The sequence below is a fragment of the Macroventuria anomochaeta genome, assembly GCF_010093625.1.
Source record: "Macroventuria anomochaeta strain CBS 525.71 unplaced genomic scaffold BU25scaffold_41, whole genome shotgun sequence".
NCBI lineage: Eukaryota > Fungi > Ascomycota > Dothideomycetes > Pleosporales > Didymellaceae > Macroventuria > Macroventuria anomochaeta.
Window position 1 is genome coordinate 315811 of NW_022985402.1, and position 19844 is coordinate 335654.

The 19844-nt window shown below is 50.1% G+C and overlaps 7 protein-coding genes across 7 annotated transcripts; 3 read left to right on the forward strand and 4 right to left on the reverse strand.

Moving 5' to 3' along the window:
• Nucleotides 1-2353: 2353 nt before the first annotated feature.
• On the forward strand, nt 2354-4212 carry BU25DRAFT_494773 (uncharacterized protein; the record flags this gene model as incomplete). Its single annotated transcript, XM_033711799.1, has 3 exons — nt 2354-2508; nt 3535-3787; nt 3847-4212. 3 exons carry the CDS (start codon nt 2354-2356, stop codon nt 4210-4212), a joined length of 774 nt encoding a protein of 257 aa, XP_033557117.1.
• An 844-nt stretch (nt 4213-5056) lies between these two features.
• On the reverse strand, nt 5057-6701 carry BU25DRAFT_451779 (uncharacterized protein). The gene is made up of 5 exons (XM_033709770.1): nt 6454-6701; nt 6269-6396; nt 6088-6187; nt 5686-6042; nt 5057-5580 (listed from the first exon to the last, which is right to left on the reverse strand). Exons 1-5 carry the CDS (start codon nt 6592-6594, stop codon nt 5155-5157), a joined length of 1152 nt encoding a protein of 383 aa, XP_033557118.1. The 5' UTR covers nt 6595-6701; the 3' UTR covers nt 5057-5154.
• A 323-nt stretch (nt 6702-7024) lies between these two features.
• BU25DRAFT_494775 (FAD-binding domain-containing protein) lies at nt 7025-9249 on the forward strand. The gene is made up of 6 exons (XM_033711800.1): nt 7025-7372; nt 7439-7506; nt 7553-7701; nt 7757-8151; nt 8207-8720; nt 8774-9249. Exons 1-6 carry the CDS (start codon nt 7088-7090, stop codon nt 8896-8898), a joined length of 1536 nt encoding a protein of 511 aa, XP_033557119.1. The 5' UTR covers nt 7025-7087; the 3' UTR covers nt 8899-9249.
• Nucleotides 9250-9645: 396 nt separating this feature from the next.
• On the reverse strand, nt 9646-10294 carry BU25DRAFT_351316 (uncharacterized protein; the record flags this gene model as incomplete). The annotated part of the gene is made up of 2 exons (XM_033703355.1): nt 9646-9999; nt 10046-10294. Coding segments are annotated over 2 exons (603 nt in total), but the record flags the coding sequence as incomplete, so codon positions are not given.
• Nucleotides 10295-11428: 1134 nt separating this feature from the next.
• Nucleotides 11429-12136, reverse strand: BU25DRAFT_480051 (uncharacterized protein; the record flags this gene model as incomplete). The annotated part of the gene is made up of 2 exons (XM_033711044.1): nt 11429-11556; nt 11605-12136. 2 exons carry the CDS (start codon nt 12134-12136, stop codon nt 11519-11521), a joined length of 570 nt encoding a protein of 189 aa, XP_033557121.1. The 3' UTR covers nt 11429-11518.
• A 1066-nt stretch (nt 12137-13202) lies between these two features.
• Nucleotides 13203-13994, forward strand: BU25DRAFT_351424 (trypsin; the record flags this gene model as incomplete). The annotated part of the gene is made up of 2 exons (XM_033703359.1): nt 13203-13424; nt 13485-13994. 2 exons carry the CDS (start codon nt 13203-13205, stop codon nt 13992-13994), a joined length of 732 nt encoding a protein of 243 aa, XP_033557122.1.
• A 2445-nt stretch (nt 13995-16439) lies between these two features.
• On the reverse strand, nt 16440-17283 carry BU25DRAFT_304676 (uncharacterized protein; the record flags this gene model as incomplete). Its single annotated transcript, XM_033702046.1, has 3 exons — nt 16440-16670; nt 16727-17058; nt 17160-17283. Coding segments are annotated over 3 exons (687 nt in total), but the record flags the coding sequence as incomplete, so codon positions are not given.
• Between the last annotated feature and the right edge of the window lie 2561 nt (nt 17284-19844).

Here is a 19844-nt window from a genome sequence, read left to right on the forward strand (position 1 = left end):
TGGGTGTTCATAGACCAAGATGCTTGTACTGTGAACTAAGCAGAAGATTGAGATCGACAGCAATTGTCTAGGTCAAGATCGTTTAGATTATTAGAATTACCTAGGCGTGCTCATCTAGCTAAAATAGGAGACAGAGGGCAAGATACCTTTCCATGACACGCAAGCTAGGTGGGTTATTGTTGGAGGAAGTGAAGGTATCCACCGATTGCCATCTATTTGCTAGCGGTCCGTTGTAGTGTTTGCTAATGGCCCGCTGCACTGATTGTCCAGCTCATTTGGTTAGCTCGGTTTGCTTCCCCAACCCTTCACTGCTATCCCCTTTGACTATATAGTTCCAATCGATCCTTGCCATAGCCCAAAAAATCAATCAACACCTCAACCTTTCCACAGTTATGGACTAGGAGAAAGGCCCTAAGTAGACTAATCATATCTACCGCGATCTTTATGTTCATTGCCATACTTTTATATATCTGCACTGTTTACTCCATGAACACGAGCTTTCCAAAGACTGCGGTTTGGACTGATGGAAGGCCAATACGACACGCCTTTTGTCTTTGTGTCTCAGGCTCTGCGTTACGGAAGATGGCAAAGACTCCAGAGGGTGCTGCGCTAGCGAAGAGACTAGAGTGTTCACAAACACCGGCTGGTATGATCTAGTTCCGAAAGTCATGCAATGGCTTCATGTCGGGGTGGATCGTGAGTGATCAGTACGTATGTGGGAAGAATTGAAGGATTGAACTGGGGTTATATTGGGTGAAGCTACGAACAGTATGTATAGGTGAATAGCTGTAAACAACGCTAGTGTGACGTGGCAGTCACTTTCATGGCAGGTGAGGTTTGACAGGCAGGAACATCCTAATCGTGACACAACCTAAACCGTGACATCATATGTCACCAATACTTTTGTAACAATGCAGAGCCCCATTGCGCCAAATGGCCAAAAAGTACATCAATATCAGCAGAACTGCTGATATTGGGCTCTGCATCTAATATATAGGCATAGTGCAAGGCATCTCCTTACAACTTTACAACAACAGAAGATTGAGGTGATGATGATATTGGAGATGGCCCGAAGTAAGATCAGTGTGAGCGCCGATGTTTGGACATCTCGAAATCACTACAGCTTCTTAGCAATGGTTGCTCACTTTGTTGGTAAGTCTCGTGCCTCTGGCGTTGTTAAACTATACTGACTCAATTATAGATGCCTCATACAAGCAACAAGATGTACTTATTAAATTCCGCAACCTTCTTGATGACCACACAGGCCTTGCGCAGGCTTTGTTGATACTTGACATCGTCTGCGAGTACAATTTTGAGACGCAATTCAACTGTTTTGTTGACAACGCCTCCAGTAACGACAGCTCTCTCACTGATGCCTTAAAACCTCCAATTTGCTTGACCTCAGCACTAGTCACCGCATATGTTGCGCGGGTCACATTATCAACCTTGCTATTAAGGCTACACTGTATAGCTCTAGGGTCTCCAAATTTGAAGAGGAGCTTTCTGAGGCAGGTCCTGTGGAGCAGGTTGAGCTATGTTAACGTCATGGTGTTGTTGGCAAACTACATAACTTTGTCAATACTGTTTGTGCTTCCCACAAGTGCCGTGAAGCCTTCAAACATTGCCAGAGATCGCTTTTGAATGATGATACCTGGTCGAGTTACCTCATGCTCTCACTTGTACGGGATGGGAGTGTACGTTGACAGTCCGTCTATCTCATGTTACTACACTGCCATAAGCTCAAAGATGCTACACGGAGCTTCCAACGTCAATTACGCAACACTGAGGCATCAACAACAACACCTACAGCACAAGCCACCTACTCCACCCTTAAAGATCACATCTCTGATGACGACTGGGATGAGGTCGACCAAATTATTGACTTTATACAACTCCCGTACGAGCTCACAAAGCGTCTTAAAGGCAACAACAGCCAGTGAGGCTTTCGGCTCTCTATGGCAAACTATCCTTAATTTATAGACTTTGTCGAAGCTTTACTCTGAGACTGCCTACAGTTTGAATTACACCCCTGACTCGTACTCCAAGAGAGCTGTCTTCTATGGGCTTACCAAGCTTGATTTGGACTGTAGCAAGCTTATTGAAGACCCCAGAGATCAGCTACTATTATGTTGCGATGGCTTCCCACCCCAGGCTTTGCCAATAATAGTTCAACACCCACTGGAAAGGATTTGAGGATTGGCGTCAAAAGGCTGACTCGACTATCAAAGCCATCCACAGAGCATACCTCAAGAACGAAATTGACACCGATCAAGATCGTGTAGTTGAGCAGCAATCTCAACCTACTCGCCGCAAGGTACTTGGAGATGACTGTACAACTCTGTTTGATGAGACAATGGCTGTTGATCTCATGCTTCTCACCGGAAACAAGGGTATCAAGAAGCTCAAACGTCGAACTGAGTTACAGGAGTACTTTGAGGCCGTTACAATTGGCCTCCGCAACCCCGATCCTGAATACCAAAGCCTTCTAACAATCGGTAGCAATGATGAGTAAAATAGGGGCAGCACAAGTACCCTCTGCTTTTCAAGATAGCTTGCAATTTCCTTTCCATCTCAAGTACCAGCTGCGAGTGTGAGCGCTGCTTCAGCACTGCCAGGCGGATCTTTACACACGACAGGAACAGCATCAAGGCACATACTATTGAAGCTGTTCAACTTAGAAAAAATGGATGCGTCACAAGCTTGTTGATAGCTCGCTGCAAGAGCTGGAGGATCTCATTGACAGGATTGAGCAAAAAGAGAGGGCAGTGATACTCGGCCGAGCCGTACAGTACTGTGGCGGCGTGGGCCGCTGTAGAATACTAATAGCTACGGTAAACGATAATGTAGGACTATCGGGTCGATGAAATACTGTGCTGAGTTGATATCTAGCTAGGAGTTGACGATATATACTGGCCCTGTCCATAACAGTCTAAGCAAGGGCATTCGGATCTCGTAAGGACCGACTAACACCGCAACATTATTTCTAGCCAGGAATCTCCGATGATATCAGATGCTTCATCAGGAACTGTACTGTTTGTAGTAGGCCAAACCCTGGAGAGATGGTCTGCATGAGTTACTGAAGCCTCTTCCCATACCAGAGCGAATTTGGAAGGAGCTGTCCATGGATTTCATCACATGGCAACCATACCACTTGGTACGCTAAGCTACGGTTCGACCTTTAACAACGCTACTTGTGAGAGCCTGAAGGAACAATGGCAAGATGAGAAGATCCAGTATGTAGGGCCCGCCTTCCTTGAGATGCGACACTGACAGGTGTTTGTTATGAGTCCTCTTTGTCGGTGATGGCACCGTTTTTTGCGAACCGGAGCTGCGACTCATTCCAATCACGAGAGCGCCCCTGTGAGCTCGGCAACTATGTCACATATGCCGTCGATGCTTCTGGACCTTCAGATGTCCAGTGAACAGTTGCGTTCGTGGCATCCAGGAACATTCGTCTTGTCATCCGTAATACTGCTCATAATAAGTGCCCCGACGCCTTGTAACCAGACATACCTGGTTCTGACTAATTTGCAGGATATCTGGGACGCTTGACAGGTTCCGGCCGTATGGGCCCACCATCTTAAAAGATCACTCATATCCCGGCATACAAGGGTGCATTATTCAGCTCGGTGCCGGCGAGAGAGCATTTGAGATCATGGCGGCCGATCGTGACAAGGGACTGGTAGTCGTAGGTGGCGAGTGCCCGACTGTCGGCATCACAGGTGGTTACACCCAGGGAAGAGGCCATTCGGAGATCAGCACGAGCTTCGGACTGGCTGCTGACAACGTGCTTAACTGGAAGTCGTCACCGAGATTGGCAAACTCGTGAACGCTAACAAGAACCAGAACTCTGACTTGTACTTGGCGTTGAATGGCGGCGGTGGGAGCACATACGGTGTCGTGGTATCCATGACGGTGAAAGCACACAAGGAAACTGTGTTCGGTGGAGCTTCCCTGTCGTTCTTCGCGGCCGACAATGCCCAGGACGTCTTCTACGATGCGATTCAGGCTTTTCACGAGGAGCTGCCAGCGATGGCTGACGCAGATACCATGGTGGTACACTACTTCACGTCATCACTCTCCATGATCTTGCCGCTTAATGCGTACAACAAGACTGAGGTCCTGGTCAAGACCATTCTTGCGCCTTTCGTTGCCAGGCTCGACGCCAAGAAGCTCAACTATACCGTCAGCATGCTGCCATGTCGTCCATGATCAAAAGCGGGTCGACCCACTCTATAGGTCCTGGACACCGTACGTTGCCGCGATATATTTCCATCGGCTTTTCAGGGTAAAACAACACATTGCTTAGAAGCATTGGGTGCCGTTCGATGGATTCCAGCAATCTGGGTGCTCATTTCCGACCTGCAGGTCGAAAAGCTTGCATGCTCCTTCGGTGTTCCTTCGTGTGAAGCCACCCGAACAAGACGGGAAAATCCAGTTAACCAATCAAATCTTTTTGCGCTCGCGGCTCGAATAGTGTGAGTGGGTGTTAATGCGTTCTTTTGGCTGCAACAGTAGGAGGCTCCGGAGGATCCGGTTGCCAAGGCCGGCTGAACGATCCTTCAGCTCCGTCAAACCTTGCTGTTCCTGCAGCTGCACCCTGGACTCCACAACCCCACCTCACGACTCAAGCTGCGGGGTTCTTCTGGATCTTGGACTCTTGGGCGCTGTTACGCGCTCCTAATCGTATTCACAGCCTGTCTGAGAAATTCCAGTACTGAGAGCATCTTATAAAAAGCGTTTATTTGAGTTTCACAGTTGCACCTCTTCGGTTTCCTCGATGTTGCAATCACAACTGGCTCCTCTTTTACAAAGTGCAATTTCGTACTGCGTGTACGCAAGGCCTCCTACATCCAATCGGTTCTCAGTGATACGGATTCGGAGGTGTACCTATCCGCCCTCGCGGGTTACCTCGCACCAAACTTCATGGAGAAAGTACGACATGGGGAATGCCAGGGATCAGAGGACGGGCCGGCTCATTTTCCCGTCTTGACCATAAATCCGCAGAGACTCCACTACGATGCCGCGCGGAACCACAGCATGTCTTCCGCTCTTACGACACCCTCACTTTTCCACAGCGAGACTTTTCTCTTATTCACGATTACATTTCGCGGAATCTTGTTCGTTGGATATGAATTGTGTTAGTGTTCAAGCCTAACGAACACTATGTTCGTTCCCGAGCTCCTCGCTCGTGACAGAGACTTGCTTGGACACAACAATCGCACCTTGCGGTCGTTGTGTGCCAGCTGGACTGTTCAGATGTTGCATCTTTATGTCGCTACTTTCCTTGACAATCCGTTCCTCGCTTTCGTTGTCGAAGGTCATGTTTGCTGTGATCAAGGTCCCATTCCGCGGAGTCTTTCTAGCATGACTCGACGCTCCGCCACCACCAATAGTTACGAATCCGCTTCCTGGTGTTTTATACGCTTTGTTGCTACTAGAGCGGAAAGTGCTTGGCAGGAGAGGAGCAAGCCAGACTTTGAATAGCGGGAAGATCATAGGAAGGTTCGTCGTGACGACTGCGATGAAGGTCTCTCTGGTACCCCATTCGGCTGCCAGCTGTCCGCCGTTGACGGGATCCTAGAAAAAAGTAAGTGGAATATTGAGATATCGATTTCGCATTGACAAATTCTTCCCTCTACAAAGTCTAACAAGGCAAGTGGTAACGATAGAAATGGTACTCACAACGATGACATAGATACTTTTCAGGGTCGCGCAAATGATGATGAGAAGACCAGCAGAAAGCACAGATGTTGCGGCCATCTTCTTGTAGAGCCGCAAACTTGACTTCCACAGCATGGGAACGGGTATGAAGAAGAGGAAGATATCGGTAGACACATTCAAAACGAATGAGACCCAGAGGATAGGCTTAGAGATGGCCGGCTGGCAAGAGTTTCCTGGATCAGGAGACACCTGCCAGTAGTGATTGAAAGGCCTACACGAGAGGAAGATGGTCATGACAACGGCCACAAAGGAAGTCGCGATGAGGACCATTGCGATGTGTATACGCTTCTGGTATGTCCCAAGGCCATTCTGCGCGATCTGTATGAGCAAAGGACCATGGAGCCGGGTCACAGATATACGTACGGTGAGCCGGAAGTAGAAAAATGTCACACACAGCTTGAGCGTCCAGAGCAAGCATGCTGCCACTGTCCAGCCCGCCAGTTGGATCTTGGAACCGATGACTCTGGAGTCGACGTCAGATATACTTGTCGCCTCGAAATATATCCAGGCCCATCATAGAGCGTATTATGAGGCGTCGACATACCTCCACGCGTATTCTGGATCGTCTTGCGAGAGCGTGCTCCGTTGAGTATCCGTCATGCCGTTGTTCGCGATACCGTGAGCAACGATTCCTACATGGTATCCAAGAGTGGTTTGCGCCGTGTAGATGAGCTGAAAGTATGTGTTAGCTGACTGTGTGACAAAGTTGGCCAGGTGGTTATTACTCACAATAGCGAGCCAGATCAGGTAGTCGTCAGCGCGAAGCTCTCGATAACCAACAGCGGATATTCTAGCATAGGTTCGAAGAAGGGTGATTAAGACGCCGAAAAAATACAGCGTCCACAGCTCCACCGTAGTATTGCTGGGCATGTTGATCCCTGGGAGTCGGATTGTCGTCGATCACTGGGTGTAACGAAAGGATCTTGTTCATGGGAAAGCGATGTTTTCACATCTACAGCTCGGCACAAATTGCTCACGCGGCAGTTCGCACGGTCAACAACCAATACGCAATTCTGAAATGGATACTTGACCATATGTACCCACTTTTCTGGGCGGCCCGCCTAATTCCAAAGAGAATCTGAACCCTGCAACTTGCATGCATAAGCCGCTCGCCGAGTAGCACATGCATTGCGGTCCTGATGTTTTTTTCCGCAATCCCGAGGCCAATGCGCTCCTGTGCAACGTTCATTACCCTGGTTTCGGTTGCGTGGATACATCCGGCACTCTCGCCACCTGCGAGGGTAGCGTTCCCATTCGAGACTGGGCCATTCAGATCTTTCCCATCTCAGATCCTTTAAAACCAAGGTCTGGGTGTTTCTGAGGGCCAACCTACGTTCCTCGACCGTCGTCCATTATTGGCAACATGTTCACACGGTTCTTTACTTCGTCAGCAGTCGCTGCTTGGACTGTCGCATCAGTACTTCCGATTGGCTCGTGTGGACCTACTGCACCTCAGGATGTCTTCCCAAGAACGCCTGCAGCCGCCATTGATGTGAAGCCACTTGCATCCCAGCTTTCTCGTGGCGCGCAGATCTATTACCCAGGGAGTGAATTGTTCACCAACTACACGGTCCGATGGTCAAATCTGTCTCCTCCGACTCCCAACGTGGTCATCGCGCCGGGCACAGAGAAGGATGTCGCTCAGATCGTAGGTCTTGCCATTGATATTAGTCAGTCTCGAAAGCCTGCATCTTCTGACGCTGCTTGTCTTCAGGTTAAATTTGCCGCCAAGCGCGATATTCCCATTCTTGCTTACAATGGACATCATGGGGCCTTGACCAGGTAGGCGTCTCGTTGACCTGTAAGATACATGCTGAATCCTTTACAGCCTGGGTAAAATGGACTACGGCATTCAGATCTACATGCCTCAATTAAACACCATCTCTATTGCTAAGAACAAGTCATCGGTGACAATTGGCGGTGGCACAAATAGCAAGAAGCTGACGGACGCACTTTGGGCGGCGGGCAAGCAGACTGGTAAACGTTCCTCAATCATGGCCTGCTTTTGTACGATTACTTACCAATGACTTAGTCACTGGAACATGTGAATGCGTCAGCTACCTGGGGCCAGCATTAGGTGGTGGGCACGGCTGGCTTCAAGGCCATCATGGATTGATCTCAGACCAGTTCGAATCGATGAACGTCGTCCTTGCCAACGGCGACCTGAAGACAATTGACACCAAATCGGACCTATGGTGGGCTATGCAGGGAGCCGGTCACAACTTTGGTATCGTCACTTCTGTTACTTCCAAGATCTACGACATCGAGAACACAGACTGGGCAATTGATACCATCATCCTGAGCGGTGACAAGGTCGAAGCTATCTACAAGGCCGCCAACGAGGTCTTCATCCAAAATGGCACTCAGAGTGCCAAGACCCACAACTGGTCTTACTGGCAGAACGACGCGTCGCTTGATGCAGAAAAGGCAAGACCACCCGCAAGTGACCAAATGCTCCCGCTGACTGAAAATCCTCCTTTAGCCTGTCATTATTATGTACATCATCCAAGAAGGCGTCAAGGTGGTAGACTCCAGATACACGAAGCCCTTCCATGATCTCGGGCCTCTCAAGTCGACGCCGGAGTCCGGGACGTACCATGACCTCGGCGCCTGGACCGGTATCGCACTAGACTCTCCTCCTTGCCAGGATTTCGGCTTCAACAACCCGAGGTTCCCCATCTACACGAAGGCGTACAACACCACCGCGCAAAAGAAGGCCTATGAGCTCTACGCATCGGCCATCTCTGGAGCTAACTCGCCCTACACCAACTCAATCTTCATGTTCGAAGACTATGCCACCGCAGGCATCCGCAATCGTCCTGCTGACGCTTCCGCATTTGCTTTTCGCGACGTCCATATCTTGGCTGCGCCACTCATCATCTATGCCCCTACGAACAAAACGCAAGATGATGCGGTCAAGCAGTTGGGTAATCAACTCAGGGAGGTCATTCGAGAGGGCACAGGAAGCGAAGAGGTTCACACTTATGTCAACTACGGTAAGCCAGCTCCACCAATCAGTCTCGGGCGCTTCAGCTAATGTGATACGTAGCGTATGGAGATGAAGGTACCAAGAGTTGGTATGGGTACGAGACGTGGCGTCAGGATCGTCTCAAGGCGCTGAAGAAGAAGTATGACCCACAAGGACGCTTTTCCTATTATGCACCGATTGCGTAGTAGTGAGCAAAGCCAGGCCTCTCGATGTCAGTGCAATGTATACAACCATAAAGATGAGCCGACGATGTCGTTTCCAAGGATTTTTCCTCGCAAACCTGCCCCCCTCGATCGCTCAGTGCATTGGCTTTCGTCCCATGTTGGAGCTAATAGTCTCGTCTATGGATCGGTTCAACTTGAAACATGTCGTGTCGAGTAGAATGACACCGTATTTGTGACCTCACAAAATAACTCTCGCAATGTTAGGGGCGATAATGGAGAGAGCGACAACGTAGGGAGTACACAAGTATTGCATAATACAATCAACCATCAAGAGACGTACACAGCCTCAGGATCGATAGCGGACACTCACACCATATTTGGTTGGTAGCTCACCCAACTCCGCATCCAACTTCTAGCTTGTAGATTATGTCCTGTAAGGCTTGTCCATCTCCTCCCCTTTCCCGTACCCAGTCTGCGCGAACTCGGGGTGCTGCTTTACAAACCAAAAGCGCATGGTGAGCGTGACACCAATAGCTCCAGCAGCGAGACGATGCGAGTGGGAAGCCGATAGTGTAGTGTGGCGCATTTACAGCTTTCTATAATCTTAACGGTATCGTGACGAACGTACACAATGGTAACACTCATACCGATGATGATTGCACGAGCTTGGGCTCAACTCGCAGAAGCTCGGGGAGCTATGCTATCAACGCAGGATCACCAGCATTGGTTGCATATATCAAGAAGTACGCAAACATAATCGTCGAATGGCTACTCAACCAGCCTGTCAGGGTGCCACACGCCACAATGTGTACCACGCCTGAACCAACGCAGATCGGCCAGCGCCAGCCTTTCCAATCGCCGAGCGCATTGATGCCGACGTGCGTTATGATCTGCAACTCGTATCCGCCAAGAGGGATGAGATTGACTTGGTAATTGTGTACAGCTTGTTGCCAGCCGAGTCAGTGACTCGTTGAAGATGGCCAGGCGGAAAGCGAGCTCGGTTGGTGTGTACCATGTCATGATGAGGGCAGTGAATTCAGGCCACGAGGTTGCGCCGAGAGCTCCAAGGAGGATGTGGAGGATGTAAATCGTGGCGGCCGTTTTTGCTTTGTGGGTGCTATCCTTGATCAACATGAGGTCGGTTGAGCTCGATCGCAATGGCACTTACAACAAATGTTAGGACTCCCCAGGCGATCTCTGCGAATAGAAGCCAAAGAGATGGAGGCAGCTTTATCTGGAGCATATGTGACGGCACAATAAAGATGGCGTAAGCGATGGAGAAGTAGGGTTGGAACCAGTTCAGCTCGTTGCCGTAGAATGCCATGCCTTCCTTCATGCCGCTGACGTAGGCTTGCGTCGTTGCACTCTGGTCCATATCTTTCATGATACCTGCAATGAAAATCCATAGTAAGAGCAAGCAATCGAGTTTGGTGCGCAGCAGGTTCCCTCACTTTTGAAATAGGGAATGAAGCGACCAAGCCCAAGGTGGCCGCCGTTCGAAGATGTCGTCATTTCGGTACCCATCTTGACGATGCACGTTGTACGTACTGTGATGAGCTATGCTCGGCCTCATCTCCATGTCTTATGTGTTTCTTGAATCCTTCGACGTTGCAAACTTCTGTTGTTGATGAATCAACATGGTGTTCGCGGAAGTTCACCAAGAATCACACAATGTCCGCACGTCAACCATTCAACGTGTCTGCCAAGCTCCTACCTTGCTCTTTTCACGCTCCAGTTGCATATAGTCTCGCAACGATGACGAATTATCATTGTTCTGTATTCGAACCTTTGTCTATCTTACGAAAAGCGGTAATTTTCGTCGGGCCGGCTCCGCTACGAGGCTTGCATGAAGGGAGCACTGGGATGAACGATTCTCGGATGTCGACAGTAAACGCTGAAGGCTTCGATTGACCTGCGAGAGTAAGTCAAGGATCGACTGCCTCGTAACAGCACCGCCAAACGACAATTATCGCCATAATTGCGTCGTATGATGAAGCTGAGAGACGAAAACGATGGGAAAGAGAAAGGGCCCGAGCTAATCGAGACATTGATCTAGTCTCTGTGTATGAGAGCGCGTGTATGCGAATGAGTCTGTTGGTGAGTAATGATAACGGTGCAGATGTTGAAGAGGCCACGGAGAATTGTTGGAGGCAAATTTAGCGCCGCACTAGCTCGTTGGCTTCTCTCACGAAACCTGGCAAAGCCATCAAACATCTGTTCTTATCTTTGCCTTTCGTTTCAATCGCTGCGTATCTTGTGACAACAATCGAACCCTCCCCGATGAGAGGCGCGGCAACACCGGCAACTTCAAGTCGAGGACAGTGGGACAAGTGACGCAGTTATGCTCGCAACGAATAAAAGGTTCCAAATGACCAGATGTGACGTACATGAACAGATGGTGGCTCTCTCGATTGCTCGAATGTGCAGGTAGATCAACCAAAGAGAGAAGGTGAGAAATCATGATCGGAGAGCACTTTGAATGAGATTACTTACACTAACGCAGCATCACCAACGGACACCTGTAGAAGACATCAATGCCAGCTGATATTGAACAGCAAACACTACGGACGGCATTCATTCTGACTTGTACTGGTGCTTCCGATGGCACTGGACGACGCGCATCGCCGTTCCTGGCTTGTGGTCATGACTGCAGTTTCACCACGACCTCAGTTCGGTCGTCTGCAACGCGTTAGCCATCGAAGCTGCTGTCAAGTTCAGGCTGCCTACCTCCAAGAAGGTCCGTGAAGATCTTGTCGTCCTCCAACATCAAAGAGGAGCCACCGAATTTCAGCTGGATGGAGTCGCCGTCCTGATGGGCAGCAACGGGCTTGGCCTTCTTGTCATCGTCTGTGCCAGACTTGAACCAGTAGACTTCTTTCGGCAACATGCTTCGGTTCTCGGTCTTGCTTCTGCCCAACACCCAGTCTCCATATTGCAGACGGCCGTCCTTGAGTATGAACACAGCCGCATCAGGCCCGGTCCTTGCTTGCGTCTTGTCCCCTGCGTTGCTGCCTATATTCGCGATGGGAGAGCCATTCAGCTCGATTGTGAATGGGGAGTCGAGGCTGTCCATATTGGCAAGGGTGGGTGAGGACAAGAGTCGCGGGAGACTGGCCGTCGACAGGAAGATGAACGCGCGCTCGAAGTCTATTAGCATGAGGTGGGAGTTGCGGTCACTGGTGAACGCCTGGCGCGAGAGAATTACCGGTAGTCCTTCGCTAAGGTGATGGTCACCCACAGCCGCCGCCACATGCGACATTGCAGGGGCGTGAGTAGGGAGCCAATCACAGCGCAGATCTGGCACCTGCCAACACCAGTAGTGATAAGCGTAAGGAGCCTCTTAGGAAGATCCTGCGACAGTTCCTTGCAGGAGCATCGCCAGACTGTTAGGGTATCGCGAAATCTAACTTGGCATTGCTTGTGGAATGCCTGATCGGTCCTAGAGCCGGTGGCACTTCAGGCACTCACATCGACCTCCAAGACCACCAAGTCCCGTACTTGCCATTTATTCGATAGCCTCGATATTAATACCGCCTCGTATCACTTTGCCAAGATCTGGAGCAATCTACAAGAACCGCATGCACGATTGCTTGCGGCAGGTCTGTTCACGTCACGACATCTGATGTGGGTTGCTGGACGTTTGATTGCATGGGTACCCCATCGCTTACCTGCAAATCACCTTAGTCTAATCTCGCAGGATGGCGATGCTGTTTCAAGACGTACTCAGTTGGTCCAGTGAAGGTTGAGCTGCACTCTGAAAGGCAACCCGTATGCGCCGCTTTATTTCCTCTGCACAGCGAGTACAAAGCTCGTACGTGCTCGACAAAGAGATCTGCAGTTACGACCCAGTTATACAAAATCCTTCGCACATGGTTTGAGCCCCAGTGAGGCTGTGAGGTAGCACTACTAAGTCACACCCGTACGCTAAGTACAACAGCCGGAGCGAATGGTGTCGCGTGAACGCGGCCTTCAGCATGAGCTTCCTCTTCGGTGTTCGTTACCCGTACCTGCAGATGGTATTGCATCAGATAACAGCCCTACACCAGCGGGAGAATGGTCTGTTTTATCTTCGCCGAAACCCGAATCAACTGCAACTGGAAGGACAGTGAACACCAGCTTGGCAATCTTGATGCTATCAGAAACGCCGGAAAGGGAAGGTTGAGAGAGATGACGCCTGTCCACGAGGCTCATAGAACGGACTATAAGTATGATGGACTTCGCCTCTCCGGAAGAATCATCCACTCGCTGATCCTCTTCCAACACTCACTACCCTCACTCCCGAGCACCTCGTCAAGATGCAGTTCAAGGCATTCCTCGCTAGCCTCATGGCCTCCGCAGTCTCCGCTGCTCCCACTCCCCAGGACTCTGTCGATATCGTCGGTGGAACAGTCGCTCAAGCCGGTGACTTCCCCTTCATCGTCAGCCTGCAGCTCAACGGTGCTCACTTCTGCGGTGGTTCTCTTCTGAACTCTCGCACTGTCATCACCGCCGCTCACTGCACTGTCGGCCAGACTGCTTCCTCCCTCACCGTCCGCGCTGGAAGCTTGGTAAGTTGATCCATATTCGATCAGCATTCAACACAAGAGCTTCAAACTAACTAATCACAGAACCGCAACTCTGGAGGAACCCTCGTCCGCGTTTCCTCGGTCACCGTTCACCCCAGCTTCTCCAGCTCGACCCTCAACAACGACGTTGCCATCTGGAAGCTCGCCACCGCCATCCCCACGAGCTCTACCATCAGCTACGCGGTTCTTCCCGCCTCCGGCTCTGACCCCGCTGCTGGCACCACCACCACCGTTGCCGGCTGGGGAACACTGACCGAGGGCGGCTCGTCTCCCACCACCCTCCGCAAGGTTGACGTTCCCGTGATCTCCCGCGCTACTTGCCGCCAGAACTACAGCGTTTCTGAGATCACTGACAACATGTTCTGCGCCGGTCTTGCTGCTGGTGGCAAGGACTCTTGCCAGGGTGACAGCGGTGGTCCCATCATCAACGCTTCCACTCGTGTCCTCATTGGTCTTGTTTCTTGGGGCAACGGTTGCGCTCAGGCTGGTCAGCCGGGTGTGTACGCCCGTATCGGTACTCTCCTCTCCTTCATCAACGCCAACTTGAGTTAGATGATCTACCTGGTGGAGGCTTTAAGAGTCAGAAGGTTGGGGGGGTGAGGGTAGTTGGAGTGTACGAAGTGGATTTTGCGAAGTGGAATTTGGGTAATGATGTTACTTTGTTCTGAATTGAGTACTCTTTGGTCCGACTCAAACCATCAATAGCAATTTAACAAATGAATTGAATTTTTGGGGAACTATTTTGCTGCAACTTAAATTGCTATATGCGCCGATGGCGATGTGCCGACATTCGAGCCTTCCCATGAATGTGGAAGATAACATCCCAACTGCTTTGAGATGTGCAACAGCGAGAATTTTATTAATGCTAACACCAGCATCATCGACAGCAATTTCCGTTGATTGTACAAGTCTCGCAGAAGCTTGAGGCCAGGAAAGATAGAGATTGATGATGTAGACAGCATAGACCCTCAATGGGACGGGTTAAGGCGCGCTCCTCTCGAATTTCGTTGGCATGCATTCTCACCCAGCCGTCTATACCATCACAGGTTCGGGCGGTGCTGAGCGGACTGACTTTGTGTTACGATGGCAGTGCTGTCATTGGCCCCCAAACAACATGCCTGGAGCGTCGTGGCCCGCGTGCGCCTACAAGGCTGAAACGCGTGGCTAATTTTACGCACATATACCAATCAAGGCCTTGTTTCTGTTCTTGCACTCTTATCGATTCAAAACTTTCGAAGGCCCAGGATAATATGTATCTCGCACACTCGGAATGTTCAGCAACTTCTTTTCTACCCTCAAACGATTCAGTCTGCTCACTCTCGGAGGCCGCAATGTTCGAGATCGCAAGGCTAAAGATGCAGCTGAGTCACAGCCTTTGACTACCTCGGGGACGTCAAAAGAGACGGGTTTCTTGGATTCCTTACGAACATGGTACAGCGGATGTTGGGTTGGAATCCGTTCATTTCTTGATTGACCTCGTTGTCACAATCTGGGCATCGTTGTTCTACGGATCTGGCGTTTTCTGGAGGGGGAAGGCAGTCGTGTCAAACGCCTCAATACTTGGTTTCACGTCTTGATCAATGCTCTAAGCACAATACTACTCAGCGTGAGCAACTATTGTATGCAATTTTTGAGCCTACCAACACGATCGATCAGCCATGCAGCTCACGCACGGCTGCAGTGGCTTGATGTCGGAATCCCGAGTTTTCGCAATATCAGGCATATCATCAAACGCAGAACCGTCGTTTGAGCTTTACTAGATATCTTGTTACGGTATCGGTTGGTCCGTACAAGGTCTGACTATACCCCTAGCAGAGTACTTTAGTCCAGTATGTTACAGGTCAGGTATATTATTACCGTTGTCGAATTGTATGCACCATAGTTCGGATGAATGATATCATAGGTTTGTAAGGGGTATGTGTTGCGGTGCTAGTCCGTCCTTACGAGATCCGATTACCCTTGCTTAGACTCTTATGGACTAGCACGTTACAGGGCTAGTATATATCGTCTTCTCCTAGCTAGACAGCAACCCAGCGCAGTATTATATCGTATTATACAGCGGCCCACTCCGCAACTTATCTTATCGCTGCCACTCCATCTATTGCACGTGCACCGTTGCAACCGGTTGGTTGCTGACCCATTTAGCTACAACTCGGCTGTCGTTGCTTCCGTCTCGACCAATGACTACCACGTCGCCTTTGCCAGAGAAGCATTTCTGACCAGTCTACAACCTTCGTATCGCAAGTGCTCCAGCTGTGACAGCAGTGTCACAGTAGAGGGGGGTCTCACGCTAGCTTCCATCGAAGCAGCAGCTTGGCTATCAGTGCTGCGTGCCATACAATGGAAACAGAGGTGCGGAACGCTGAGAGTGCGCTGTCGGAATAAGAGTTGCAATGGGGCGTGGTCAACCCGGATCATCAGGATGTTGAACATTGTGCTTTTTCAACTGGAACTGTTGAGTTGCCAACAGAAGGATCGTCATACACCGGCATGCGTAGGTTCTCGTGGGATTGGGTTAGATGATACGAGAAATACAGACCTGTCCGGGACGGAGAGATCTGCACTTCCAGGACCGAGGAGGTTTCTGCCGCAGGACTTGCTTCCATATTCTAATTCCTATGCCGACTGCCGATGATGCAGAAAGCTTCACGTCTAAAGCAAGGCCATCATTAATGATTGACCTCTAGCTGCTTACTGCAGTACTGCCAAGGAGAAACACTAGCTGGTGCTTCCTAGTAGGAATCAGGCGTGATTGTGCTATGGCGAAAGACGTCGGGTCGACTCGACTCGCGTAGAAACAACTAGATGGATAGAAGTCGTACAAAATGTTATGTTGAATGAACATGAAATGTATTGATAAGGACGGAGGATGTGTAAATGTGTGCTTACGCAACACTAATTATTGTTGAAGTATAAAGCATGATTCTTATTATGGTATCTTCCAGTCTCTCAGGCCACTCCCACTTTCCACCATATAACCTTCGCAATACTGGTCATCTACAACATACCCCAAGCCAACAGTCCAGCAAGCAGTCCACTGCCAGCCATTGGCGTCAGCATACTTCCCGCACCTGTGCTCGCAGATGGTGTCGCACCACTGCTGGTGTTCGTGCTGTTGGTAGAGGATTGTTGAAGGTTACCGATGTGCTGAGCGCTGACACCGGTGCCATTTACGCATTGGTCATCAGCAAGAAGCTGAGCAGTCGAGTTGAACACGATATCCGCGCACTGCATTCATTAGCTTCATTCCTCACACTTCGTCCTCCAAAATCTCCGTCACTTACGTTGTAGAGCGCACTGCCCGAGTGACCCAGCTGAATGACCTGCACGCTAGCCTCCAAGCCATTGAACCTCTCATCCTGGAATCCACTGTATCCAGCAGCCTTCAACCCCGCCTCAAGGTTTGCGCGTCCAGCTTCCTTCAGGCAGAACACGCCGGCGCCAGTCTGGTTGATGTTCTCAACAAGCGAGATGTTGAAGTTCGTGACATTGGTGCCGAGACCGAGATTCACATAAGTGAGGGCAGAGCTGTGCGAGCCGTTGATACTGACGGAGCCGCCGGTCAGGGGCCATTGGGTGCGGTTGACGATATCGGTGGTCTCGTTGACGTTGGCACCTGCGGTGAATTAGTGCTGAGACAGAAATCGAACCGACGGTGTGTGAATAGCATTTTGTATTGCATTGGTGATCAGAGGCGCTTCTGTGCACGGTACGTACAAGGGAAGATCCACTGGCTGGCTGGCTCCTCGAAAGAGTCACCACGCCATGTTGGCGCGAGGAGCTTGTAGTGCGCTGCTGCGCTACCTGCAAGGGCGGTGATGGCGAGGAGTGTGCTATAGAGCATGCTGACTGATTGGTTACTGCTCTGGGAGTTCGATAAAGGTCTTCGTTGGAGTGGACTGGTGTGACTGAGGCGTACTAAGGGCAGTGAACAAACAATCGATTACTCTCACGAGGTGCACCTTCCTTTTGTACTCCCGAATCCTTCTTCTCGCGGATGATCAATGCATTTTTCCCGCATCTAGAGCTTCTTCACTCGCTTCTTGTTGCTACGATGCTGTCTCTGCAGCACTCGTACGTTTTAGCGATTGGACGCTCATTGTTTCACGATGAACCTGAGGCGTCAATTGGTCAATGGAGACTACAAAAGGTGTAGGCTAGCCTAGGCCGGCTGCTTGTGGCGCGAGCTATAGCTGCGATCCTGCATGTGTACCCTAGAAAACATGCTCACGGTGAGCAAGTTTTGGTCTTGGCGAACGCATGCGGCAGGCGCTGTCCGGTGAGAATGCGGAAACAAAACTCGCTCATCAACGGCTCAAGGATGTTTCTAAACGGCAGTTGACTGGCAGAGAAGGGCCTCGATCTGTAATGAATGATGCGCTGGTGTGAGGCAGCCTGTTAGTGATGGTGGTGTTCAGTCGGAGCCCTGTGACAGCCACATCTTGGCAGCTACCGTGTCCGTGCGCGTGACGCCCGGAGTCGCGTGCCGCCCAATCATCAACCCAACGCTCACATAGAAATGAGGCTGTAGAGCCACACACAATAGATAATAGTATGAGATTTTGTGGTGGAGTAGTAATTGAGCCTATCCGAATAACTTGCGCTACTTATATTTGCTTGGAAGTCTGATGTTGCGGCCACATGATGTAGTGACAGTTGGAGGGCTTAGGGGATGCTTCGGGGCTTCAAGACCACTCATACATCCATCACCTAGTTTCTGACGCTTGATATTCTGCATAGGTACTTTTGAGGCTCTCTTCTTGCCCCTTTGGGACAATTGTATAGCTTTGGCAGTGTTGTGAGTCTCTTTTTGACGCTGTTTTTTGGCTGCCTGTTTGGCCTTGGCGGCTGCTTTCTCTGCCCTCTCCTTTTCTCGTGCTACACGCTTCTCCTGAGCTACTTTCTCCTTGTATAACTTACTGGCGTGCCTTAGGTCAGCTAGCTCAGCTTTCTTGATTTCTTCTTCCCTCTTCTCTTGCTGTATTGCCTCATCACGTAGGCGGGCTTCATGGACCTTGTGAGGAGACCAGAACACTGGTCCACCACGGGATGGCTGTAGAGGCAGTGGCTTGCTCTTCTTCTTGTGCTTCCCCTGAGTCCTTACAGTCTGCTTTAGGCCCTCAATGTCATGCCGGAGTAGCTCATTTTGTATTGTCAAATGGTGTACCAATCGTCTGAGTTTTTTCACCTCTTTACTGGTCTTATCCTTGGCAATATGGTTGAGCATAGTCTGCATCTTGAGTACATCCTTAGCAGAGAAGACTGAGGAAGTGCTACTGTCGCTCTCAATTGGCTCAGGGGTATTGTGGATGAATTGTTGAAGGATGATGTTGGGTTGTAGGGGTACTATACCCATTGCTTCAAAGGACTTGAGTATGAGCCCCTGACTGAATGTGGCTTCCCAGGCCTTCCAGAAGAGAGGGAAGAAGTTGCCTTTTCTTATAGGGACTAGACCTTGGCTGTTGTGAAGGAATGTTGTAAGCTCCTTTGAGTATGCTGTTGAGAGAGGTGTAACGACGCAGGCCAGTAGGGAAGATGTCCAAAGTTAGTGTGAGTCCACTACAAGGCATATGGGAGTGCTGGGACGTTGAGAACACTAGGATTGAATTCCCTACACCTATAGGTCTTGTACGAAAGGATACAGAAAAATTACTCTATCTAACAACTGTGTCGGACAAATTAAATATACAGTTTGGAGGGGAATCGGAACTACCCATGTCTAGGTGACACGGAGGTAGTTAGCGACAGGAAGGAGAGCGGTGTGCTGAGTCCTGCAGGGACTACACGTTATCAGAGCGCTTTTGGTCAAAGGCGTTACAAGAGGCTTGAAGACCACTACATCAAGCGGCTGCAGTGTCTGGGTTGAATGTGGAGGAAATACAGCCAGGAGTATCTTGTTGGAATCACAATAGTTGATAAACTCCACTGTAAGGTGAGATCCATGGCCATCCAGGATAAGTAAGCGGTAATTTCGTCGGCATTTGTCCTTTGTATAGCAATCAAAGACCTGTTGTAGCCAGGCAAGGCCAATATTGTTGTTTGTCCATCCTGAGGGTGTAGAGGTGACAAACGCAGAGTGTACCCCTGGCTTGATTTCCTCTACCCAGCTTGATTGTATGGTGTTGTTAGTGGACTCATATATGAGCCCTGGTGGCAGTGCCAATCCATCGCCACACACACAAGCTATGAGCAATATCCAGTTACGATTGCCATCCCGTAGTGATGCCCTGACCTCCTTTTTCTCCCACATACGCCTACTAAATATATGCTTGGTCCTAGCAGTGTGTAAGAACTGTACCAACCGTTCTGTAAGGGGCGAGCCGCTGAGGGCAATATGCGATGTAGAACTTGATGGATTTGATAAGGGGCAAGTCCCAGAGCGGTACTTGCAGAATTCTAATA